This window comes from Columba livia, chromosome 1 (assembly GCF_036013475.1).
Source record: "Columba livia isolate bColLiv1 breed racing homer chromosome 1, bColLiv1.pat.W.v2, whole genome shotgun sequence".
Classification (NCBI taxonomy): domain Eukaryota; kingdom Metazoa; phylum Chordata; class Aves; order Columbiformes; family Columbidae; genus Columba; species Columba livia.
In genome coordinates this window covers 69368723-69395890 of record NC_088602.1, presented here as the reverse complement: position 1 = coordinate 69395890, position 27168 = coordinate 69368723, and the positions used below count along the sequence as shown (strand labels likewise).

The 27168-nt window shown below is 41.8% G+C and overlaps 1 protein-coding gene across 2 annotated transcripts in view; it reads right to left on the bottom strand.

Moving 5' to 3' along the window:
- Positions 1–288: 288 nt before the first annotated feature.
- AFF3 (ALF transcription elongation factor 3) overlaps positions 289–27168 on the bottom strand; it is a 336480-nt gene continuing 309600 nt past the window's right edge. For both annotated transcript variants that reach the window (XM_065061339.1, XM_065061340.1), the window contains exons 15-21: positions 25646–25709; positions 22368–22504; positions 20300–20371; positions 17538–17631; positions 13244–13293; positions 12897–13111; positions 289–11542 (exon numbers count right to left, since the gene is read on the bottom strand). In XM_065061339.1, the coding sequence (XP_064917411.1) occupies positions 11421–11542; positions 12897–13111; positions 13244–13293; positions 17538–17631; positions 20300–20371; positions 22368–22504; positions 25646–25709 (754 nt within the window). In that variant the 3' untranslated portion in view covers positions 289–11420. The remainder of the gene's footprint in view (positions 11543–12896; positions 13112–13243; positions 13294–17537; positions 17632–20299; positions 20372–22367; positions 22505–25645; positions 25710–27168) is intronic.

The window sequence follows — 27168 nt, the reverse complement described above, 5'->3', positions numbered from 1 at the left end:
TAGCACTGACTCTGTTCCCCTTTGCCCAGAGAGCTGCTTCTTTTCACGTCTTTGATTCTGTCAGACACCCCAGTTAAACCTGGTGCCTTGTTAATGAGATCTGCTTTGATGAATGAGCCTTTCTTCCTTCCTTGTATGAAGGTTTCAAACAAGCTCACCCATGAAGTGTGGAGAAGGGAAGGTGGCTGCGATGGGACCTAAAAGCCGTAACACAAAACCAGGCAATTTTTTCCCCCAGGAAAATGTTTAAGAAAGAGACAGATGAGGCATAATTGAGACAGAAGGATGTTGATTTCATGGTTTATTGTCACATTAAAAAAGTAATCTTACTGATGAATTACTATTTGCGTTTTAATATAAAAGTGCTTATTCTTACAAATCCTTAAGGCTCATTCTGTTACATTACAGTAGGATTTTTCACCATCCCAGAAACTGTGCTACATGAGTTTTATATGAACTGTGGACATAGCAAAATCTCCAAACAGTAAAACAAATCATTAATAATTCCTTTACCTTTGTACGCATGAACCTGCTTAATTGCGTAACATATTTTAACATGAAAACAAACAAAAGCAAAATATTATTGTATTTTCTAGTTTGACTCAGAACTGATCTCCAAAAGTTTTCTATCTTGCTTGAGCACATGGAACAAATACAATTGGTTTTGAATCTCTATTTTTCTTACTTGAACAGCAAAAAGGAAGGAGTGAGACAGAGGAGCATTAAAGGTGTAGCATTTACCCTATGTTTCTTACTAAAGAGAAAAAGAATGACTACCAAGCACAAGTACTGTTCATACACGACATATTTATTTTTGTGATGTCCTTATGTTGTACTTTTACTTAGGTAAAGCTCGCACTAAAGCCAATGTGAGTTTTGCCTGAGGGAGGATTAAGACCAGGGCTCTCACAGGGAACACTTGCGATTAAAGAGTTGGTTATTTTTTTTTGTCTCACAATGGAAGAAGGAAATAGGTGAAAGTTACTAAAGCGCTTGTTGTTTGTATTGATCACAAGTGGAATATGATTTCTGGCATATACTATGATACACAGTTAAGAGTATACCATGTTTATTTTTAATAATAATCAGAGCAGCTATATTAGTTGGATGGGCAGTGAATTTGCTATTTCTACTTAAATTTTAGATATCTATTTACTGTAAAGACCTTTTTTTTTGGGTCAATAATTGGGTCAAAATGTAGTAACTAAAAAAATACCTAATGCAAAAGATAAAAATAATTTAAAGTATTCTGGAGCAAGGGGGGAAATGCTAACCAATCTAATAAATAAGGCAGTTTAAAGCATTTGTGACTGCTACCGTGATGTATGTACATACTTTACAGCATAAATTACTGTACAGAATACTCCGTTTATTAACCTGTGTAAACAATATTGCCAGCTGTATGGGGACATATTGTGGGATTATGCTCATTGGGAAGATAAACTGCTATAACTTTGGCTGGGTGGGGGAGGCCTCGTGCAGCACACCCTCAGAGAGAAACATGAGCGATATTTTATGTGCTGCAAATAAAGCTGTCCCGACTCGAATAATTTTGCAAAGAATTCTGCTGATGTTTGTTGCTATAAACGAAGTATGGAAATGAACCTCTGCAGTTTGTTACAAAAATAATTCTGGTCGTAAGGTGATCTTTGCATTACCTCATCTGCCCAGGGACCCTCGCTTAGGAGTTCGCTGTGCGAAGAGGGGAGCTGGGGAAGACTCCCCTGGCACCCGTATCCCGCTGCCCCCCATCTGCGCTGCCAGCACGCCCATCGGGAGGGCGGCCCATGGCTGGAGCCCTCGCTGGGACCAGTGCCTTGCCTCTGTAGCCACTGGTGCTACAGGGGAGGGAATCAGGACCACTGAGATTATTGCAACTGGCTGGAGAAGTCACGACAAATTTAAGCATCTGGTTATTTTGGTTGCCCTCTACTGTCTGATGAGGAGCAGCTGAGGGAACTGGGGCTGTTTAGCCTGGAGAAAAGGAGGCTGCGGGGAGACCTTATCGCTCTTTGCAATTACCTGAAAGGAGGCTGTAGCATGGAGGGGGTTCGTCTCTTCTCCCAAGTAACAAGTGATAGGACAAGAGAAAATGGCCTCCAGTTGCACCAGGGCAGGTTTAGATTGGGTATTAGGAAAAAAATTCTTCACAGAAAGTGTTGTCAAGCATTGGAACAGGCTGCCCAGGAAAGTGGTCAAGTCACCACCCCTGGAGATATTTAAAAGGCATTTAGATGAGTTTCTTAGGGGCATGGTTTAGTGCTAGGGTCAGGTTATGACTGGACTGGATGATCCTGAGGGTCTCTTCCAACTGAAGTGATTCTGTGATTCTGTGATTCTCCACCTGTTTGTTTCCCTCACCCACCTGCAGCACGGTTTGGTTTGGGCTTCTGCACGGTGGCAGCTCCAGAGAACAGAGCCTCTGGATGCCTGCCACAACATGGCCCTGGTCAGCAGACAGCACCACAGACCAGGTTTCCATCAATAATATGCCCAGGAAGGCAGCGAGTTGCCATGAGCAACCCCTCCTGCTACTATCTGCAGAAAGCAAGAGCCTGTGGATGGCACTCCGAGCACATATTGATCTGGCCACTCTGAAGTTCTCAACACAACACCACGCTTCTTGCCTCCACCGACAACGAGGGATGCGGCCTGGCCAGCCCTCAGAGCTGCCATGGGACTGCTGGTCTGCAGGCAGGCCACCAGCTTTGGGTGGCCCTGGGTGGCCTTCAGGCTGTTCATCATGGATAAAACTGCCATTTTCATACCATGAATTGAAAAATGCTCTTGAACTTCTGTAAAAAAAGAGTAATATTGACCTCATGTGGGCTCACAGCCAATCTCATCTCTTTCTCCATCCACTGAAAAACTGTTTCTTCTGTTTAAAGGAAGCCAGCTCTGCTTCCAGGAACATACGGAAAAAGTGCCTGCAAGTGTTTAGTAAACTGTAAAATGTATTTTCTTGATATTTCAGTAATCTTAACAGAAGAAAGGTGCACAATCAGTCCTTGAGGAACTACTTACTTCTTTGGATTTTGGCCCAGTGAATTAGAGTGGGCAAGAAATGGTCCAAGTCTAAAATGTATGCTTTAAACATCTCAGAAATAAATATATTTACCACATACCTATTTTTCTGCATAACTACTCCCTCCCAACATGATCTGAGCACATGCTATTTACCAATTTGAGCAGGTACTCTTGTTACTAATAGGTACGATTGTAAACCTGAGGTGGGATTTATAGCACCTCCACATCTGAGCTCATCATCTAAATTCCCTTTGTAGCCGGTGGACGGAAGCAAGCGCTTCCAGGGTGTGATTAATTGTGCTTAGTTTAGATCTTCAGTACAAGATTAGGTGAATTACAACTTCTGTGTTTAAATCAGGACCTTTTTCCTCTCCCATTCCACCTTCTCTTGCTATTTAAGCCCAGTGAATTGTTGCAAGGTTGATTGCGTGTCCTCGATGGCCTAAAAAAGGTCCCTGCACAGGTGTGAGACCACCAGTTCCAGCTGGTTCTACTGCAGGGCCATAAAGCGGCAATGCTCATTGAAGCGGATCAGTAACAACATCAGGCAACATTGCCGGGCCAGGAGATGCTGCTCTAACCCCTCCAGCTACACTCCTGTTTCACACAGGGTATCTGAGTCACCAGCACTAAGGGCTTTTGATCCCTGGACTACCAGTCTCTCCTGTTTGCCTGCCAACACAGAGAGGAAGAGCTGGTCAGAAATTTTGTGTGGAAACATCTAGTAATTGGACTGGAGTTGGACCAAGGGTTGGACTTGGTGATCTCTGAGGTCTTTTCCAACCCAGTCGATTCTGTGATTCTGTGTGATCAGCACTCACTGTCTCTTCCTCAGGAGGGAACTGAACTCTCTTGTCAGGAATAATAGGAGAACATGGCCGTCAGTCCCACAGGTCGGGGTGGGAACGAGAAGAAAGCAGAAGGGTCCTGAGCTGCTTGAAGCGGCTCAGCACTCCCCTCTGTCTTTTTTCTGTGAGTAATTTCAGCCCTACCTTGTCCTGCATGTCACAATCCCAGCCTGCGAGATGGGGATGAGGAAGAAAACATCTAGAACTGTAGCAAGAGCTGACTGTGGGACCAGAAAGGCAAAATGAAAGGCTGAGGAAATTAAAAAGTTAGTTACTGTATTGATCATAACTAGTTAGCTAAGTGTGATTTCCTGGAGAAAGCCAGAAGTCCCCATCTACCCATATGGCATCTTACTCAAATGGAAGATGGAGTTGTTTGTCATGGGTGAAGGCAGACCCCCAAAGAGACCTTGACATCCAGAGGGACCTTGATAGACTTGAGAATAGGACCCAGAAAGCCAACCATAGCCTGGACTACACCAAAAGAGGTGTGACCAGCAGGTCAAGGGAGGTGATTCTGCCCCTCTGCTCTGCTCTGGTGAGATCCCACGTGGAGTCCTGTGTAAAGCTCTGGGACCCTCAGTACAGGAAATACATGGACCTGCTGGAGAGGGGCCAGAGGAGGCCACAAAAATGGTCAGAGGGCTGGAACAGCTCTGCTGTGAGGACAGGCTGAGAGAGTTGGGGTTGTTCAGCCTGGAGAAGAGGAGGCTCCAGAGAGACCTTATTGCAGCCTTTCAGTATTTAAAAAGGGCCTGTATGGAAGATGGGGACAGACTTTTTACCAAGGCCTGCAGCCACAGGACAAGGGACAAGTTTCCAACTGCGAGTGGATTTAGATTGGACATAAGGAAGACATGTTTTACAATGAGGGTGGTGTAACACTGGAATAGGTTGCGCAGATGTGGATGCTCCATCCCTGGAAGTGTTTGAGGCCAGGGGATGGGACTGAGCAACCAGGTCTAGTGAAGATGTCCCTGCCCATGGTAGGGGGGTTGGACTAGTTGGTCTTTAAGGTCCTTTCCAATCCAAACCATTCTCTGATTCTCTGACAAATTTAAACTACAGATGAAAATAACATTTTTCAATGCAAATATTTTCCAAAAAGGAAGTAAGAAAAAGACTAAGAAGGGCCTGTCCTTTGGTAAACGTTACCTATGTCTAGCTTACTTCTGCAGGAGATGTTTCCTTTCATGTGTCTTGACAAGGTGAGAGTTCCATATCTAAGAATGCCAAGTGGAGGAGAAAAGGATAACTAGTGCTAAGGAAGGAAGGATTTGTTAGTATGGCCTGAATAACATGAACAGCAATAGAAACATTTTGTTGATTTGACTGGTGTTCAATACTTGGTGAAGTGCTTTACTGATGACTTCTAGAGGTAATATGTCAGAACAGAGCTGGGAGTTTGACCTGGGGATGCTGGCTAATGATGGTGTGGTTTGGGAAGGTAACTTCCTGACATTGTGCTCGCAGCTTCCTAGCTCAGTTACTGGTGATGTGCATCACAAACAGATGCCTATTTTGTTATCAGAGAGACAATTTATTTTATGTTTTGTTAAGCAACTAGTCCTCTCTGCAATGCACCATTCTAAAAGAAAATATCCATTGATTTGAAGTTATTTGAAGCTGGATTTGGAATAACAAATGATTTGAATACTTCTGAGGCTGTTACGAAAGACACACTTGGTACAACCGGGAAGGCAAATTTCTTTCACGGAAATACAAAGTGGCTCAAAGACATAAAAAGGTTTGAAATTCTGAGGATGGCTACACAGCACTCGGTTAACCTGTGCTGTTGGTCCTGTTATGCACTGTTATGATTCTTGCTCTCTGTCGGGATCAATATTATAGATACTCTGGGAATGGCAATTTCACCTAGACTGTGACTCCCCTCAGCGCTAAGCACAAGTTTTATATACTCGGGTGCTTACATTGAGAGCTTACATGGTATTTAAGGATTTCGAGGGTCTTGTAGCTCTGGACTCAGGGGTGAAATTCATCCAGTGTACTTAGCGTTTTTTTCCACAGCTCTTCTACAGCACTTTCCTTCTGAGGATACAAAGTGATTTGCAAACATTAATTAATTCTCATAAAGCCCTATGAGGCAGATAAGTGTTAAGGATCCCTGTGTTAGCACATATGAGGAACATGAGACCTGAGTGCCTTATGATCCATGCTGTTCTCTATATTCACTCCCAAACAGGAATATGTGCCTTGGGACAGAGGAAATCCCCATTTTTTTGTCATTCTCTTGTTTTCCTTGGACCCTCTGGAGTTCTTCGAGAGTGGCAGGGATGAGGCTGAGATTTGAGCTACAGCGTGTGAGATTCAGGCTACACAGACTGGAAAAGAGAAGGAGCCTTGCTGTATTTGCTGCTGGTTTCCTGGTGGAAAGCAAAGGCCCTTTACGCCATCTGTGAGTTACTTGCTCCATGCTCCAGCACCCCATTTGATACATAGCTTGGGCTGCCAAAGTAGAAAACACCCGGAAAACAGAGGCATACTTGTGGACTACCAAGAGCAATAGAGCAAAGCAGCAAGTGGAGGCAGAGGAATTACTTGAAGAAAGAGCCCAAGCTGAATCCCACCTGTCTCACTGGGGAAAAACAGAGTCTTTTGAAAGAAAGACAGAGCCTTGGATGCTCCAAATCCGAGTGGTTTTCCTCCATGTAGCTTTAGTGATGTGAGGGCAAACAGAGCCTAAAGTGACTTTCTCAGTTTGTTAATTAATGTTGAGAACAATTTACAGCATGGCAACCAGTAACGCTGGAAATTGGGTCTTGGCAAATGGCAGCTTTATGAGAGACCTTGAAGCAGCCAAATTTGCATACTAACAATAATAGGTGAGAGACATTGTTCTGCAGTTTTTGAGGCAGACTAGACATAAGATCATCTAAATGCTTTTCTGAATCCATTCTGACAAATTTATCTGCAGTTACATGCCTTCCCAGCTCTTGGTGCACAGCACATGAGCTAATGTAACAACTATAATTATGATAGTGATCAGACCTACCAGGCCTTTTTAAGACACAAAAATCAGACTAATTCTCTAGTTTCAAACACAATGAGTTAAAATATGTGATGTAAATGCTAACAAAAAGATACCAAAATGAGAGGCATGTTAGGTCTGCACCAGCCCAACTTCTATTGTTATCTTAACAAGTCCATATTCCTCAGGCATTGTTTGTATTTCTATTGTGCCAGGAGATTTTATTCTTTAGTTTGAGGATTCTTCCTGAATGAGGGAGGGAAACGTTGCTGTTGCTGTGAAAAGAAACATTTCTTTCTGACATATTAGGCATTAAGAGGATTATGTAAAGGCAAGGCATATTGCAGAAGGAGATGTTCTTAATATAGCTTTGACCATGAACCCATGACCCTCCAGAAAATTAGGAGAGTTAAAAAACCTATTGCTTCGACAATCTTTTCATTTTAAAAAAATCTTGTAAAAAGATCAAGGAATTCATCCACTTTTATTTACATAAAGTTCAACCTTTCCTGCTTAAAATCATGAATCATTTAATGTCACATCTGCGGGGTATCTGAAGCAGATGCCATTAATCCAAGTCATTTTACAAATTCCAATTTCATCTGGATTAAAACCTACAACTAAGTCAGTGAACAGTATATACTGTACATGCGTTAAGGCTGGTGACTACTAAAGTCTCTTGTGTAGATAAACTAACCACAGATTAGCCAGGTCTAAGTATATGTCCTCATCTAGGGAAAAAAAAAAAAGACATTCTGACATTTTGGTGATGTAGATTTGAATCAGTAGCCATGAAAAATGGTTGAACATTTGTATTAGAAAAGAGATACTATGGCACAGCCCCAAAGGTGCATTTCTTATAAATTAATTAGCTGCACAAATTATTTTGATAACAGTTACTGCACTTCTGAGGTGAAATGGCTGCTCAGTGATGATTATTTAATGACCAATGGTAGGCACTAGTAATATCCTTCATGCTGAGTGACTTTCATTACTATTTAGATTTACAGTATATACATATGTGTTTGTATCTACACTTAGGGCTTGATCTTCTAACCTCCTTTACCACAGGTCCTCTGTTCACTATAATATCTTGCTTTGGAGCCCTGTGATATTTGGATAAAAGAAACAGGCAAACAAGGCGTTGGGGTATCCTGCCATACGACAGGGAGGACTATGCTTGGCCTCTGGCCACACTTGAACCTCTGCATATGCTTTGTTCTCACCTGTCCTTCATACCGCCAGAGAATACTACAAATGATTAAGGCCAAGTGCTCTATATGATCTTGCTGTCTGTGAGGATCCTATGGTTCCTTTGAATGCATTCCCATTGCTTTACCAACCCTGACTGATTCAGAAGCTTCCTGTAAGCAAACCTCTCCCTCCAGGCATAATTCTACAAGAGCTTAAAACAAATAAGTGTCTGTCATGGAACCCCAGAGAAGGACAGTCTCCACTGGTCCCATCCAGAACAGGCAGAGCACCTTCAACTCGTGGTGAAGTGCCTAACACTATTCAGGGTCTTAACATGGAGCATATGCTTAATTGGACCAGACTTAAAAGCCACATGCACTTTTCCAGATAAGGCCCTAAAAAGATGAAGTGAAATATTTGTTGTCACCATGCCACATTCAGTTATCTAAGCAGCAGCAACCATATACAGCAAAGAGTCTGCACAGAAGAGTATTCTATTCTAAATAACCTCACCAAAATAGTAGAGCTGCAAAAACCCCTGTGGAGAGAAGGCCAAAACCTCTAATCCACTTATATGTCTAGTTGGTTTAAATGGCTGCTACTTCATCCTGTTACACCACCAGAAGTTAAGGCTCAGTGTGCTCATCAGACAACACAGATGATGCAAGCACAAAACCCCAAAACAAGCGTGTTTTTCCATGGAAACAATGAGTATTTTAGCTGGAATAATTCAATATAAGAACAATGTACAAGAAAGGACAATCATCTACAGGAGATCCTTAGTATTTGGAAATGTTACAACAGGACAGCATTAATTCTTGCATTTCTTTGAAGTTTCTTGACGTATTACATCCATACAAAGAGTTCATTGTGATTAAGAAAAATATCCTGATCTTAGTAAAATAAACATACTTCAAAGTTCCATACTTGAAACTTAAATGCCACACAGGCAATAAAACTAAACTCCATTTAAGGCAAGTAATATATGTCACTTCTAAAATTCCTCAACATTAAATAGTAGTAAGGGCTCCCAAACCCCCAAACTTATCTGAAGATAAACATCATAGGCACCATCAAAGAAAACAGAAGCTAATCTAAATGGAATTTCACTTTCCTGATCTGAGGAGAATTCCCACAGTACCTTCATATGGTATTGAAGCGGCTGACAGAATTGGTTGCTACTAGCCTGGTGAACCACGGCAGGCTTCCACAGCCAAAGATCAGGCAAGTGATAAACAGAAAGGCACCGATCAAGTTCTCCACGATACTTGTGACCGAACAAATTGTGTTCCTTCTGGGGCGGGCAACAGACAGATTTAAGAGTGACAGAAGGACCTGGAGGATGTGTATTTTGTCATTTAAAGGCAGGTTCACCCTTCAAGCCAACCACAACTGTAGCACTCAAGTCTGTGCTAAGAGGTGACCAGAGCCTGAGCTCTGGACTTCTTTTGAGGGGGAAGTATCTGAGCGCCAATGGACATGTAAATATTGGCCTAGGATGGCTTGGGGCTGAGCAGTCCCTTGGTAGCTGCTCCCCTGAGCTGCTTCAAAGAACAGGGTGAATGCTCTGAGTCTGAGCAATAGATGGAGTCTTGGTAAGCAGCCTCGACAAAAAGAGACGGAAAAAAAAACGGGCCTCAGTGTGCTCTCAAGCCCATTCTTTGTCACAGGGTACATACAACCTGTGTTACCAAAGATATTCTACTGACAAGATGTGCTGCATTACTATTATTATTATTATTATTATTATTATTATTATCATTTTTCTTCTCCAAATGCAGCTCTTCAAAAACAGAGGATTTTCCTTCAGCAGCAAGGACCAGTCAATCAACCGTTGATATCAGTGGCTACTTCTACTTGTGTATTCTATTGAAAGAGTCTTTTGTACTCACATTTCCTTAATATGTAAGTAAATTAAATTAGAAAACAACAATCAAAGAGTCCAACCATTGACTCGGACAAGAACAGTCCATTGAAAGTCACTGGAGCTGTTGATTTGAGCAAAGGCTGCAAATCTGATTGCAGAAAAATTATATATTTTTTCAATACAGAAAAAGAAAACTAAGTCTGTGAAAACCACTGAAAATGAACAAAAATGCACCGAATGCTAGCACAGTTGATATGAACTGGCCTTGACCTCAGCTGACCCAAATGAAACTCCAATTATTGTGGGATTAATTCTTCTGGCATGAAAAACACAGCCTGTCAACAGGACCTGAAAACATCCCAGAAATCAAGAAACGTTAAAGCCTAGTTGAGGATTATGCATGAAGAGTGAGAGGATTATGATAGGAAACAGTTCTTAGCCTGATGAGCAGCAAATTCAGCTTCCCAGATAAAGGAAATTGCATGTAATGCTCCCATACAGCCTAGAAGAAAATGCTGCAAGCTTCTGCTAGATGAAAAATATATGGAAGTCAAAATCTGTGGGATGAAGCTTTCCCATGCAAAGCCAATGACTGTTATAGATATCTCTCTGTCTCTCTGTGTGTATGCAGCTTTAATTAACACATTTTCTTACTAAGTGGATTGCAGTTTGCCATATTTTTTCATTTGCATATTTACCGTCAGTAACAGAATGCAATTTTTCACCGTCTCTTTTAAGTTTTTGCTATCAGCATATCTGTTTTCAGGCTTTTTGCTTGATCCTGTAGGTTATACTGTTGGTGAGGAGCTGAACAAGAGGTAAAGTTATTTAAAAAGACAGGAGATAAAGAAAGGCATGCAATTTGTTGAAACTTATTGCACATGAAGAAATGCCATCTTATTTCAACTTAATGTGGATTACACAACTCCTCTGTGTGCCCCAGCAGGGAAGTAACACGGAGATGGCACATTGATACTGAAACTTCTGTGACGTGTCCATGCTCGCAGTAAAAGTTCTCCGTGACTATGATCTGCTCTCGTTCATTCCAGTTCAGGAAAGCCCTTGTGTATGTGCTCAAGCTCTGCTGAAGTCAACGGGATCTCAGTACAAGCTTAACGTTAAGAATCTATTGAGAGCTTTCCTGAATAGGGATCTGTGCTTATTGCACTTGGTTCAATCAACCCATGAGATTTTGGTTTCTGAGTTTTTCAGCACAAGAATAGAAAAGGTACGTTTTGTGCATTAGGATCAGTTCTTTCTAGTGTATGAAAATGTTTGGAGAGTGGTACAGAACAATTCATTCTGAAGAGACATCATTGTGTATTGTACATATGCACATATACATGTCTACGGTCAGAAAAATTTTGCTCAATATTGAAGAAATATTCACCTTTGTTTGGATCAATGCTGTGGCTGACTATTTCTGTAGCACAGTGTCCAGAATAACTGAATTATCCATGAAAGGTATACTGTCCGTCTGAGTGGCACACAGTCATTATGACAAGTGAGCACTACTCCGCACCCAGTGAAGTCCTTGTTGAGTGTACTGAACTAAATGCTCCATACTGCTGTGCAAGGTGATAGGTCCCATCAATGCATCCAGGTCGTTAAAAAAATCTACAGGGAAAAAATAGATTCAGCATCAGAACAGTGAAGCTGTATTTGCTACTTGTCACCCTTTAATAGATTTTATTCTCTTGCAAATTGAGTCAGGCTGAACATTTCATGGGAATGAAAGTTTAGTGCTGCTGAGATTAATTTTAAAGCCTTGTGGCTCATGATGTTACAGGCTGATGCACAACAATTTTCTTTTTAAAGAACAAAACAGTGAGTTCTTTGGCTTTGCTTTTCATTAATTTCCATTGAGTCTTCATAAAGCAAACACATGCTGGGCAAGATTTATTTTGAGATTAAGGACAACTAAATCAAAGTCTATACAAGTCTCTACCTATATATATGCTAGATATTTAAGCTACCATGACAGAAGAATAGAGGCCAGTACAACATGGCCAAGACAGCCTGAAGAGTAATTTGGCTAACTAGCCACTAGGGACTTAATTCTGTTGCCTACTTAGAGGCATATAGTGCCCATTTGAGATGCTCTCAGTCAGTTGGTACATATAGCCTGGCATGATACGTGGCAGATCTAACACAGGATGTACAGGAGATTTCCGGAATGGCAGTGTAGGTAAGGATACCTCAAATAGCATTTGGCAGCTATGGTAAGGCAACTGAATTGTACCCTTGTCTCTCCTTCAGGGTGAGCTGAACAGCTCTCTGAATGCTGCTGTTTGTATAGAACAAAGCTCCATCAACTGCAATTGGAGATTAGTCCCCCAACTTGTATATATACACACCTACACTTAGATACCCTTATTTTGATTTGAATCCTGCCCATGCCCCTGCCTTAAATACATAAATTAGCCTGAAAACCAAGGAACACTTTATCCTCAAGTTAGATGCTGTGGCACTTGCTCATGGAAACCATTTCAGCTGAAAGAAGTTTGCCCTCAACAGGGAGCAAGGCACCTCATTCCCATCTGTGTCTGCTTGGACGTGGAGAGGGCCAGGGGTTTTTAATTCCTTCTGCAGAAGGGAAGTGTGCTTCTGCTGTTTGCTGTGGTCTGGATAAACATAACCCATCCAGCTCCATGACTTTGGGGGGCAGGAAGCTGCCTTGCCTCCCGCAAACCTTCCTCTCCAGAATGACATAGACGGCAGTGAATGCTACTCACAGCTATGTCTGTGACCTGTCTGTCACCAGTCCTGACCAGCCAAATAAAGAAAAAAATTAGATACTTCTGAGCACGACAGCCATCAAAATTTCCTTTAAGGGCTGTTTTGGAACTTACTAGAAGCATACTGAAGAAAAAATTACCTCTGCAGACAGGTTTCCTATCAAAATAGCTGTTTTCCTGATTGAAACCACGTGTCAGTCTTCTAGAACAGTCAACTACCTTGCATCACTCACCTCTGTTTTCCTTGGCCAGGTTGTCAGCCATCTCCCAGTAGTCATAGCTGTGCAGGATGCTGTTGGTGATGCTGACGTGGTTGGCAGCCATCTGATGAATGCGCTGTGGGATGCTGATGATAGGAGATGGGGAAGGGGCCCCTGTGCTCCCTTGGGATCCTACAGAACTTACTGGAGAAGGGCTAGGGGACATGGGTGATGGAGTTCCTGTGCTCCTGGAAACAGATGTTAATACAGTTACTTAAAAGGGTGTTGGGATTAAAAATCATGAGAATATCAGATCATACTTCAGGTAGGAAGACATAATTTCTGACTCCCAAGATGATGTAAGTTTCTGCATGACTTACTTTCCACTGGCACCCCAAGGAGATGGGTTCTGAGCAGCTTTTGATGAATTCTGTAAAGAAAAAAATAATTCACAATGCATATAATTTGTCTAAGAGTATGAAATTAAGAAATGTAAACAGTATGAAAGTAAAAAAAATGTAAAGAAAAAAGTTGTGCAGATAGAAGTATTCCAAGTCTCGTGATGCAATAAACCCACTCAGCCTAGCTTGGTGTTGTGATGAAGCAGTTCTTCAGCACAAAATCAAATCACAGTCTATTAAACACCCTAGGATGGGGGGTGGTTAGGAAAACATGTCAGCTGAAACTGAACCTTTTCACAGAAACCCTGGAAGTTCAGAAGAAAGTGCTGCCAAGACTCTTTTGGAGGTTTAACACAGAATTTCTTGTGATAGAGAGACGACAAATGTAATTGTCCCAGGACCTATGAGACTGTGCAAGTCTACTCAGCCTGGCTCATCACAGGGGTGTGAATCTGAGGCTCCCTCAGCTCAGGTGGGTGTTTTAGCCTCCAGGCTCAAGAATCTCTCTCACGATTGCTCCTCTTGCGGCTCTTCCCCTTGGTCTGAATATGGCAGCATTCACGGGGCTGGAAAGGCTGCCCTTGTAGAGTGGTGGTTCTTCTAGCTGAAGACCCAGACCCCCCAGAAGGGGACATTAGATCATACAGCATGATCTCTTGTACCTCTGCAGTCATTAAGACTCTCATTAGTGTACTGTGCTTAGGCCAAATAACTTAATCGCTTGAAGAGAGGTACCTTGTACAAGGGAAAATTCCACAATAATGGGAACTGAATAGCTAAAATTATTGTAGTAGTTAATCTAGAAGAGCTGGTGCGAATTTACTGGCAGGCTCCCGCCCATTTAACCTGTGGAAAAACTCCTCCCCTCTCCCAAATGCTGTGACTGACTTAGTCTTGAGCCAGTGAGAAAGAAGAATGTAAAACACAGACGTCTAAGACCAGTTTCTAATTTCTAATTTTTCAGAGGAAAGTGACCTCCTCGCACCCTCCCCTGGAACCGTACATCCAGTTAATTGTGTGCTGGGGTACGACCCTCCCTTCTTGACAACCATGGAAAACCAAAAGAAGTCCTGCAGCTTACGGTCTGTTTACAGATATTATTTAAATGGAAGGTTGCATGTGTTGGAAGCTGCAGGAGTTACAAGTATTGAGAGCAGTACAAAAGTTCGTGATCTCCCATGGCTTCAGAAGGAAAAATTACCAACTAGGGGCTTCAGAGCTTCACAGATTTCAAGGCCAGAGGTAATCTGGCAGGACACTCAGTCAGCAATTTATATTTTCCACCAATCATGGAGCTTCTACCAGAAGCTAAATTACTTTTTAAATTTATTATATTTGATTTTTAAAAAAAGGATAGCTAGTCACAGAGAAATACTATAACGCTATTTATCCTCCTTGTTGTCCTGCATCCTGTATTAGGAAAACATTCTGTTTCAGGGTTTCAAGAATTAATTTTCTTAACTTCAGTGCTAGCTTGGAGGTTTTGTTGGTCCAGCTCCAGCAGTACTTCATGCCATGTAGTATTATCAGCTGTTTCCATATACATAATGATCTTATCCTCTCTTAAACTGGTCTTCAGTAAACTGGACACATCTCCTGAGCCTTTCTTCAAAAGGTTTGTTTTCTCAGTTTTGCTGTGTCCTCTGAACTACCTCTTGTGTTCCCACATCTCTCACATGCACACCAACACTGGCTGTATTTTAGCAGCGATCACGTCAGTGCTGTGTGTGCCCTGTAATTCTTCCTGCATTGTGACACTGGGCCTTCTATGTCCCTGGTAAGTGGTGTGAAAAATAAGGTTTGGATGGGTGCTCTTCCTTCAATCAATGGTGTTGGTGGTAGTGGTGTGGGGTTTTTTTGTGTTTGTTTGTTTGTTTTTTCCCCAGGAAGGGTTAAGGTGTGAAAGGATAAAAAAGAAAGTTTCACATTTACCATCCTAAATAGAAACGACCTGAGAATCCTTGTCATTTGCTCCTCTTACAGAATAGTTGCTTATTTTTTTTTTAATTTTATTTTCTGATCTCTTTTATTTTCTGGTCTCAGAACTACTGGCCTTCATCTTTCTAGTGTAATGGAAACTGAGCACATGTTATTTTCTTACAGAGCTGGAGGCAGGAAAACACGAAAATTGGAGTTAAGGATACTTGTGCTGTAAATTTAACTAGCCTCTCTCTTAATGTATAACTTCCTGCACTCTTTTTGTCATGTTTTAGGTATATTACTCCTTTCGGTTCTGCACCAGAAAGGTGAGGATAAGGATTCTAAAGATTGTAATGTTGTGAGGGCCCAACTCTTATCCCACTGTGCTTACTGCTACCCATTCTCCCGGTTTCTTCATGCTCTCAAATGTGTCCGGCCCCTGAATATCTGTGGCTTCTTTTTGTCTCTCTGCTGCATTCATTTTTATTTTTAATACTTAAAGGGAGATTTAAATAATATCTTTACTTTCTAAAAGAAAAGTGTGTTTAATATTCCCTGCAAATGTGTATGACAAGGTTTAAAAATCTTTCTTTGATTGATAATGTATGTGGAAGTTCTTAATGCAGCCAGCATTTTATGTCACTTGGTTTTGAAAGCTTTTAGATACCAAATATGAAATGAGTGGAGAATTGGCTTGTTTTCCACTGAAAATTATAGCAAATGGATTTTTTTTCCATTTTTACTCTCAAAGGTGAGAATACTTTCTAATGTGAAACTACGCTATCATTATACCACCAGGAGCTCTGCAAAAAAACAAGCTCATCTTTGCGATAGCAGAATATAAGTCCATTTTATGTTTGCTGTGAAACAGTTTCTGTCTGCTAGTAGGAGACATTTTACATGGTTGAGAGCCTGACCGTCCTGTTCTTAATGCAGGTATTCTCTGAACTGGTAAAGAAAAATAAAGTGCTGTAATATGCACATATTTCTTTCCCCTCAAATCAGGTCATTGTTAGAGAAACATAATGTGTTGAATTATATATTGCTAAATTTTTAGAAGCAATTACAGTGACTTCAATTTCAGTTTGACAATAACGGATCTGTCAATTTCCTTCACTGTCTTCGTGTGTTCAGAATCTGGTCATGAGCATTCCTGCTTGTATTTGGATTTTTTCTTATTAACAAAATGTCAAAAGATGGATATTTTTCATTTCAAGATACCTCCTTCTGCAAAAAAACCACTAACAGATGAACCCTGTGTTCAAAGACAAATGGCTGTTCAGGTCCCCCAAAAGAGTTTGTCTTAAAGCTTGTACATATGTACCTGAATGTACATATTATTTTTTTTAATTAGAAAGATAAAGGCTAGTTTTGTGTTTGGAAATGAGATACTGGATGGATTGAATGCCAGATGAGCTCCACTTGAAAGGTTTTGCTCCTGAGATACTTCCCATAGAAATGTTGCCAGTCAGATAAAATACATTAAAATACTTTTAATGACTTCCTGTCTTATTCAAAACAATCAGGGTTTGAACCTGACAGGCAGTGGAAAACAGAAGCAGTAGCAGGAAGGGGAAGCCAGCAATGCTGTGGCAAGTACATGGCAGGCGGTTTGATTGCCCTCCGATGCTTTGGTACAACTCCCACTGAAATCAGCATGGGCTGTTTATCTGTTCCTTGCGTAAGAACACGTCCCAATGCCCTGTCCTACCTACTGGTGCTGCTACGTGGAAGCTCTGCAGCTGAGGACTGATCTAGATCAAAGTCTTCAACTCACAGGTAGTCTAGTGGGAGGTGTAATCCTGGAGGGGATTCTTAGAACAAAATCTGCAAAACCTATTCACAACAGAGCTGGATAGCGCTAGAAAACTGACCAAGAATAAGCTGAAAATACTTATTTGGTAGTGCAATAAATTTCTCATCCTTCATCAGGGGACATGGTGAAAAAACTGTGAAAAAACTTCTTCTCAGTGAGGGTGCCAGAGCACTGGAACAGGCTGCCCAGGGAGGTTGTGGAGTCTCCTACTCTGGAGACATTCAAAACCCGCCTGGACATGTTCCTGTGCGACCTCACCTAGGCGTTCCTGCTCCAGCAGGGGGATTGGACTAGATGATCTTTTGAGGTCCCTTCCAATCCCAAACATACTGTGATACTGTGGTGTGTATTTTGCAAAAAGGGCCATTGTGAAGACAACAGAACTGACTAGACATCAGGTGTTGCTATGGGACTCTACGGTAAAACTCTACTGGCTTCACTGGGGAAGAACTAAGCCAAGCACAGCTACTGTTTTAGTAAGATGCTGTATGTCCTATAATGACACAGTGATCTAAAAACATGTCATAAAGAATGCACCTTGAAATACTCAATAAGCGCTTTTGAATACTTGACCGCATGGTCTCTCTTGAGTCGGAACATCCTCCAGTAGAGAAGGGCCAGGCAGCGGTAACTAGGACAAAACAGAGAGCAGAAGGTAAAGCATGTCCTCTGAACAGAAATCCCAATCAATTATCTTAAAATTCTCAAACTAACATAGAGTGGAAGGCTGACAGCACCTTGCTTGATGTTTTTATCACCTTTTGTTTACAGTACTTCACACTTTGCCATGGATTCATGAGCAAGACCAGGTCACACTGACAAATGCTACCAGTGAGGTACCAAACAAACCATACTCAGAAAGGGTGTGCAGGGTTGGGTCCCCAGGTCTTGACTCTGACTTGAAGTCTGCAGATTTAGCCAAAGACCTATCCCAAGAAAAGGTCATTACAGGCGTGGAACCCAATGTATGTATTTGTATTTCTTGTCATAAATGCAAAGGCAGCCTTTTGGGATATCTAGCAGCCTGGAGCCTCTATAATGAATGAAAGATATAATGGGTGTATTTTGTGTACACCCGGTGGCCTCTTCCAGCAGCTGGAATTAGCTGGGAAACAGGGAAACCTTGGGCCTGCCCAGATGTCACTGGCTGAGGTCCTTTGTGGGAAGCCAGAACAGAGACTGTGTTGCAGCCTGGAGGTTATTCCTAGGCCACCTGCCTGATTTGTTCCTCAGAGGAAACCAGTAGTGGGCTGAAAACCTTAACATGCTGTACTGGAACTGTCTGACCCCACGCTCCTCGTTAGTCTGCAGAGTGCCACACACCTTTAATGCTATGTAATTAAATAAGAGTAATAGCCATTAACTATAATTATACATCACAATAACTGATAATCAGCATTGAGGACACACAAACTCTTTTATTTTCTACTGGCTTTAGGTGTACTGGTCTATTTTGTGAATCAAGAATCACCACCACCTCTTCCCAGCAACATTTTTGATCAGCAAGTGTGGGATTGTCCCATGGTAATACAGTTTTAGAAGCAAAAAAATGGTGTTATGCTTGTCCTTTGGCAGCAGTAGCCTTATTTTTAAAAGCCTAGTCTTTGAGCCAGCCTAAAGCACCAGAAGGGACAAAAGCAGAGAGTACTCCCTATCCCTTGAAAGGACAAGAGGTAATGGTTTTAAACTAAAGGAGGGGAGATTCAGGCCAGACGTGAGGAAGAAATTTTTTACACTGAGGGTGGTGAAACACTGGCCCAGGTTGCCCAGAGAGGTGGGAGATGCCCCATCCCTGGAGACATTCCAGGCCAGGCTGGACGGGGCTCTGAGCAACCTGATCTAGTTGCAGATGTCCCTGCTCATTGCAGGGAGTTGGACTAGATGACCTTTGAAGGTCCCTTCCAACCCAAACTGTTCTAAGATTCTGTGATCTCCCCGCTCCCAGGAGTTGCCCAAACCTCAGCAAACCCCCTCGGATAAACCAATTGCTCTTGAAAAAAAATCCCAGGCAGGGTTTCTCAGCTGCTTTGCCTCCTGCCCTGAAAGCAGAGGTGGAACTTCTTACTCTGTGCCGCTGGAGGGCAGTGTCTCCTCAGGAGAAAGGGAGGCGGGCGCTGCCTGGCAGCCGGCCGGGCGGGCGCTGGGAGCAGCCGGGGGACGCGGTGGCCTCGAAGCCACCATAACTCTCCCTCTGTCACCTTCACAGGTACAGCGCATATGCAAATGGTGTCAGCGCATCTGCTGGCTGGCAGACGGTGAGTTAGGATCGCTATTCATCGCCCAGAGAAGGCACCGGCTGTTTTCCCTCGCTCTGACCTTTCTGCTGAAACAGATGCAGCGGCTCCGTGAATTGGGATGTGGCTCCGCACACACTGAAGCGCTCCGGCACTTCTGAGCAACCCTTCATGTAATATGGCTTTTTTTTTTTTTAACCGTTCTTCATTCGTTTTCCCACCTAAGCATTTTTGAAGCAATTGCCACGAATGCATTCTGTGCTCCTCCTGATGGCACAGCAAGCCGGTGACAAAGAAAGGGCATTTTAAAAATAAATCACATCTCTGAATATATATATATATATATATGTATATATATATATATAGATAGATATATTTAAAATACAAATGATCCATTTGGACTCCTTATTTGTGAAGGCTAAAGATGCATTTAATTTGGATTTTTAACAGATGGTTAATAGATGTTTAAAACACACTTGCTGATTATAAATGTCCACTTACTGAGAATCAGTGGCCATGTAATAGGTATTTTATGTATCAACTACATAGATATTAAATTAAAATCTGATTTTAATAACGTTTTGGTATTTTACTAGCATCAGCATCCACCCTATAGAATCTAAGGTGCGTGCATATATATCTAGAAACCTCAATTTAGAAGGTAATCCAAGAGGCTTAATTATCACCATCAGCGTATCTCCCTTCATATAATGTAAATATAATTTATGATTATTGAGCCTAAAATGTCAGCCACAAAAGAAATTACCAAGCTATCGGTACAAAAGTACATCACTCATAAAAACAACAAACCATCAGGCACTTAAAAATTAATTACGCTGACGCACCATAGCTGACCTGTCACAGTCAATAAGTATGAATTGCTTCTTTACAGAGACAGAATGCAGACCTGGTACAGTCATACAAGGGCTGGACCTTCCCGGAGCAAAAAGTATTCTCTTAATTTCAATAGACAACAAAATCCTATCTGACTGCACCAGCATCTGACTTCCAAGAACTGGCTCACTGCAGAAAAGAAGTCTTTTGAGGAAATCTTGATCTACTAACCATAATGCTGCCAGCTGTTTGTCTTCTGGTGTGGCGTTGGGGCCTGAGTGGGTTTTTAGTCTCACTGCATACCTTCAGCAAAAGGAAAAAAGCCAGTGTGAGTTACCTGAGACAGCTTTATACTACTGATCAGAGAGATAAGCTGGCCAATGTAATTTGATCTTCCCCCTTATATATACTTGCTCAAGTCACCAGACATAGAGGTGCTTTTTCTGGTTGTGTTTTGGAGCTATTTTGCCATTAGCAGTGCCTCCCTGCACTCTTGAAACAGCAGTAACTCCCTTGTCAGTCCAGAGGGCAGCCTAGCTGGTGAGGTGATGCTGTCCTACTGAAATAACATCTGCTGCTGCTGTGGAGACCCAGTTACACAGAGTTCATGCAGAAAGGTTTTCCCAGCGTTTGAAGGCAGACAGCCTGCCTTGAAGCTGGTGCTGCCCTCGCTCTGCCAGTTTTTGAGCGTGTCTACCCAGATTTGCTCCTCTGAGCAGAGCACAGCGGAGGGGGAACATGTGGCTCAGAGCTATTTTTGCTCGTGTGACATTACATTCAAATTCTATAAATATTAAACATCCACAGAGGTAGCACTGCTGTTTCAAGAGTGTATGTGCTATGCAATCACGAATTAGCTTCTGGAAATATCGGCTTCCAGCTTAATACCTGAACAATGGACAAGGTTAGGACAACACACAGCACTTCTGGGCTCGCTTCCAGAAAAATACCTGTTCCCCATAATTAGCTTCTTGTATTTTTTCCTTATCTTTGCTTTCAAACTTTAATCCCGATACCTGGACAAAGATTCGGTATGAACATTTTGTTTCAACAGGAATACCTAGCAAAGCACTTATTTTTCTGAGCTGCAGCAAGTGAGATCAACAGCAATTCACACTACAACACAACCACAGCTACACACATTATTGAGAGCTATGGATCTGCAAGCAAAATTCATTTCCAGAGTTAGGACCACATATTTACTCTCATGAGAAAAGACAGAGCAGACAAAGAAAGAGCTTTCTGCCTTTTGAAAAAAAAGAAGGGGAGAATTTCAGAGATGGGATGTACTATTTTCTTACCGAAAAAAAAAAAAATAATTTGATTTTGTTTAATAACCTTCCAGTTCAAAAGCTGTCCTCAGTCCACTGAAATGCATGAGAAGACAGCCCTAAGTGGAATAAAATGCCAACGGAATTGTTAACACGCAAGAAAATCATTGCATCAACACGACGTTCAAAAGAATGCCATTGTTTTAGAAGCTTTGCTCCATTATGAATATGATTAAAGATTAAAATGTTTCATTTCCTACAAACTTAGTCCTGAGCTGTGTGGTTGGCTTGCCCTGAGGAATGATGCCGTGGTCACTGACAGCACAGCTTTCCCTGCTAGCATGGCTGGTCTTGCTCTCTTGCAAGGAGACTCACTCAGCTGCTGGGATGATTTGGACCTTTGTGTTCTCTGCCAGCACTGTTGATAATGTTAACTATTGGTACCAACTATAAAGGAACAAATGACTTAAGAGAGAAACTTTCTTCATGGGGATTGAATTTTAGGTTATCCTGTTCAGAGAGCCATAAAGGTGACTAAATGTAGGGGTCTGCTGCAGTGTGAGCTGGACTCCAGTGGCTACAGCAGGACCATGCACACCAAAGGGACCTTGAGTCTGCATTTGCCTGTCACTGTTCACATCTTCTTTCAGGTAACCATTAAACTGCAGTCTTAAACACGTTGCAACATTTTGCAAACTACCACTCCATGAGAATGTTTTGGCATTATGTATTATTATTTTTCCCTTTTGAGTGGCACAGAACCTATACCATGAAACTCTTGAAGTAACTTGCAACTTGAGTAATATGAAAAATATTACAAGCTTTTTTGTTGTTTTCATTCTATGCAGTTCCCAAATTTAACTTTGATAGAAATCACAGAAAATACAGACATATTACATACGACTGACTACGCACTTGGGAGGACCTCACTTCTCCCCTTCTACTGTATCTAGGGAATTATGTGATAATGTAGATGAGCATGTTTGCATAAATAGAGTAACCCCTGAGGTCATCTCCTCCCTTCCTACCTGATGAGTTCAACTGTTTCTGAATACATTGTATAAGGGGATTTAGATTCCATTGGGCCTTGTTCCATTGCATTTCCACACTCAATAAACGATAGTGCTGCTTCTGCATAATTCAGTGCCTTTCCAAACTTTTCCACCTAGAGGGAAAAAATAAGGACAGAGAGAAATAGTGTAATCATCAAGATATGCTTACATTTTATGGGATTGTCTCAACATAAATTGTAAACTTGACACAAGTTGGTATATCTTCAGATTCACAAATTTTCCTAAGAGAAAGCTAAAACACATCAAACCCTGTGCCTCAGTGAAAATTTTAAGATACAGAATGTAGAGCTGAAAAAGGCTACAAAACATTATTTGGTCCACACTCTTGTATCCAAAGAAGAATCAGCTCTGTCCGTGACATTCCTGACAGATCTTTTTCAAAGCTCATCCACATCGTTGGAAATTTCACAAACTCATCAGGCCTTTTGTTTCAGCTTTCATTTAAAAGGGTTTCACATATATTTGCAAACATAGTTTTTCATCACTCAGCAAAGAACGGCAACGATTATCGTGAACTAAGAGAATGAGAAATAATAATTTTGACTACTAACTTTCTTATTCAAAGGCTCATCTCTGTTCTCATGTCTTCTTTAGCCCTGTTATTTTCAGCCCTGCTTGACCATCCTCTCCTCTTGTCAGGAATTTGCTTTCTGTATCCTCCTCTTCTTTCAGACAGAGCTGTTCTCTCTCATCCTTCTTCCTTGACCCATTTCTTCTCCCGTTTCAGTACTTTTTTGACTCTGTGTGTATTTGTAAACTTACACAGACACACGTACATGTATGTCCGCAACAACTGTGTATATGCAAATGTGCACATAATTTTCGTATGTGTACACTTACACACCACTTATCTGCTCTCAGAATTTCATTTTTGATGTGGATGGAGGTGAATCATACTAACACCTCTGATTTCTCTTTCCTTCAGTCAGAACTCCTGCGGTACATAAAGCCCATTAATGGACAAGATGCATTTGGTTGAAATCTGATGCACACAGTGAAAGGTTAATGGACCTTATTCTTTTCCAAGGGCTAAAGATTTTAAATAGTAACTTTGGAATGGCACACTGGCTTCAATCTATTTTAGGTTCTTATATGACTCCCATTGTGATCATACTGGAGAACTTCACAAACTTTTTACTATATTTCTCTCCCTGACGCTCTTGTGTGAGTGAAAGTGCTATTATCCCAATTTCACAGATGGGGGACTAAGGAGCAGAGAGACTTAGAGTAATTTTCAGGCTGCTCACTCGGTAAGTGCCTATGTTAGGTATTGCAGTGCCAAAGTAGCAGGTTATCGAGCCCAGCAAGGTGATTCAAAGTGCATGGGGGCACTTTGGCAATATGGCAATTCCTCCAGGATCCCTACAGAGTCAATGAGGGAGAGGACGTACCTGCAAAGAGTGATTCACAAGGTGTAAGGTGCCAGTTCACTGTGTATAGAAGCTGAATGTGAAGGATATTTCAATCACATAACACTGATGAGAGGCTGTTTAAACTCTGCCTAAGTGACTCTCATGTAGGAAACTTGTGGCAGAGCAGAGAATAATGCTTGCACCTCCTGTTTCTGGGAGTCTACCATAAAAACGTTTCTCTTTGGGCTAAGAATTTCCTTTGCATATTAAGTGATTTTTTCCACTCTGTTTAAAGCAACACACTAAAATGCACGTTTTGTACTTCTCCACAATATTTTCTGATTTAAGACTCACTTTAGAGTAATATGGAACTGAATAAACCATGGAAATTTGTGCTAATAAACTCAGGTAGAGTGTAAAACTTGGTGTTTGTGTCCTAAATTAAGGGCCTGCTTCTGCTTCCCTGGCCTTTTTGCATTCTGTACAGCTGAGAAAAAGAGGTGAAGAAACAGAAGCTCTAAGCTACCTTTCTTCTTCCTGCTGGGGGAACAATAAAATGTCTGTGTGACAGAGCAAGGCAGGGCTGCAGCTACTCTCACCTGCAAGACAGCCCTATTAATGCAGGGTCCCACCCCATACATTGCATCTGTCATTCCAGAAGCTCACTGTTTTCAAGGGTGTGCTAGCTTATTCATAGTGCTGGACAAATGCAGCCTTGGAGGAAGCTGAGAGACAGCTAAGCAGAGCTCTCTTGGAGCACTGTGTACTTCGTTGCACCCTTTTAGCATTCAGTACAGGAAAGACATGGACCTGTTGCAGAGGGTCCAGAGGAGGCCACAAAAATGAACAGAAGGCTGAAACAGCTTTGCTGTGAGGTCAGGCTGAGAGAGTTGGGGTTGTTCAGCCTGGAGAAGGCTCCAGGGAGACCTTATTGCGGCCTTTCAGTACTTAAAAGGGGCCTATAAGAAAGATGGGGACAGACTTTTTAGCAGGGCCTGGTGTGATAGGACAAGGGGTGATGGTTTTAAACTAAAGGAGGGGAGATTCAGGTCAGATGTGAGGAAAGAATTTTTCACACTGAGGGTGGTGAAACACTGGCCCAGGTTGCCCAGAGAGGTGGGAGATGCCCCATCCCTGGAGACATTCCAGGCCAGGCTGGACGGGGCTCTGAGCAACCTGATCTAGTTGAAGATGTCCCTGCTCATTGCAGTGGGGCTGGACTAGGGGACCTTTGAAGATCCCTTCCAACCCAAGCTATTATATGATTCCATGATTCTATGATTTGTTTGAAAAGACAAGCATCTCTTTAGTGCTCTGTATAACTTCAGATTCCCCTTCCTTATTGGCTACATTTTTAGACAGGTCAAAGCAAGGTCTATAATTTGTTGCAACAGCCTTTGTGTGTAAGTTGTTCCTCTAGCGTTATGCAGATTCCTTGTGTGCTTCTGATGACGTTAGAAGAGGTCTGCTATGAAACTGGAATTCTTTTGGCACTGAAGAGCAAAGCTCTTTAAAAAAGTACAAATAACTCAGCCACTAGACCAAATTTGGGGATACAATTATAGGACCTAGCCAGATAGTTAAAATGAAAAGATAGGTATGTTTATCCCTTACACAGCCTCCATTACTATAGTTACTAATTAAAGCAAAGGAATAAATGGAAATTTTTATTTATCCAGGCCTTTATCTCAGTAAGTCATTATTTGTTAAGTCATAGTTTATTGGGCTATGAACATTTGATTATATAAACATTTCTTAATTTAACAAGCCTAGCCATCCTTATAATAGATTTTATAATTACCCCAGCAATACTGCACTGATGAAGAAACTGCATTACAAAAATAATTTGGAGCAACATAACTGGAAAGAAAACGTTCTCACCATTGCATCTGCTTTATGCTTCTTCCGTTTAGCTTCCTGCATAAAGTAATCTGCATTGCGTGGCCTACCAGGGGAAAATAAGAAGACATTTTATTATTTTCTGAGGTGCAGAATATTTTCAAGTTATTTTTCCCTTCTTTTAAACCTGATTTGCAAACATTTTTTATGAAGAAAATGCACTTATCATGTAACCGTGCATCTTCTCTTTCCAAATTGCTGCCTGTGGAGACAATAGCGTTTATGGCTGTTCTCATTCTTTAGAAGTCAGTGATTCAAAGCAGGAAAAAAATCTAATAAAATGTGTTTTTATGGATTATATAAACTGCTTCCCAAATTAGTGCAGTTTTGATCTGCAAAACGGATGCAAGTGTTAAGCAGAACAGGTTATTCCATCTTCTCCTCTCCCTGGTGCTTGCTTACCTCTTCCTCTACTCCTCTCTGCACGTTGTTGTCATTTGCCTTGGCTTCTCCCCCCTCTCAAAACAAGTGTGTGTTTAATCTCTCCACTTTGAAAACACACATTGAACCTGCTTGTCTCTACAACTACCATCTCACCCCCCTTCTCTCTCTTATCTGCAAGCGTGCTGAGAGTGCTGTTTACTTTTCCTGCCTGGAGTTCATCTCTGACTCAGTGCTGGGCCGCATGCTGCAATTCCGCTGGCATTCCTCGTGACAACTTCTCCATTGATTTCTCCTCAAACAGACCTCGGAGACTCCATCCCTTCCTTAAGCTGTCTGACCTACTGACTGCAGGGCAGAAATTCAACTGCTATCTCTGTGCTGTAATTCACAAGTCCATTTCTGATCCAGACAGCCACTTCCATTCAACCTGAAAACGCAAACTGACGTCTTCTTGGCAATGTCTGGTCACCACCTCAGTGAGCTCCTCATGGCTGAAGCAAATTTCTTCCTCTCCTCCCACAAGCTCTACCTATTGCACCTTTTTCGGTCACTGTGAAGAATAGTCATTTGCCATGTCATTTCAGGCCATAACCTTGCATTTGCCATTGTCACCTCTCATAAGAGTCTTCACATTTCCTGAGCCTGCAGATTCTTACAGTCTCATATATGTGGGAGATGGCCACCTTTTTTCTCCACTCAGCTAAAATACGTTTGTCCTTCTTCTTCTCAGCTCATACTGTGGTTACTGCCATGTCCTTAGCTCTCTCAGAAAAGGACGTTTGACTTGCAAAATAATTTCCTAAGTATTGGCTGGAGTGTCATCTCTGCCCTTGTTGAACAAATCTGAGATATTCCTGAGTAGTCAGTGTAAATTCTGATGTTTTTACCATTCATGCTTTTAAATGCTTGGTTTGTAAATGACATGGTATTATTGCTACTTAGCAATCTGTTATAGGTTAACCCCCGTGGGCAGATAAGCTAAAGGGGAGAGAACTGGAAGGATAAAAGTGAGAAAACTCATGGCTTGAGATAAAAACACACTAATAGGTAAAGCAAAGCAAAATAAGAAAGCACTGCTTCCCACAGGCAGGCAGGTGATCGGCCGTCTCCAGGAAAGCCAG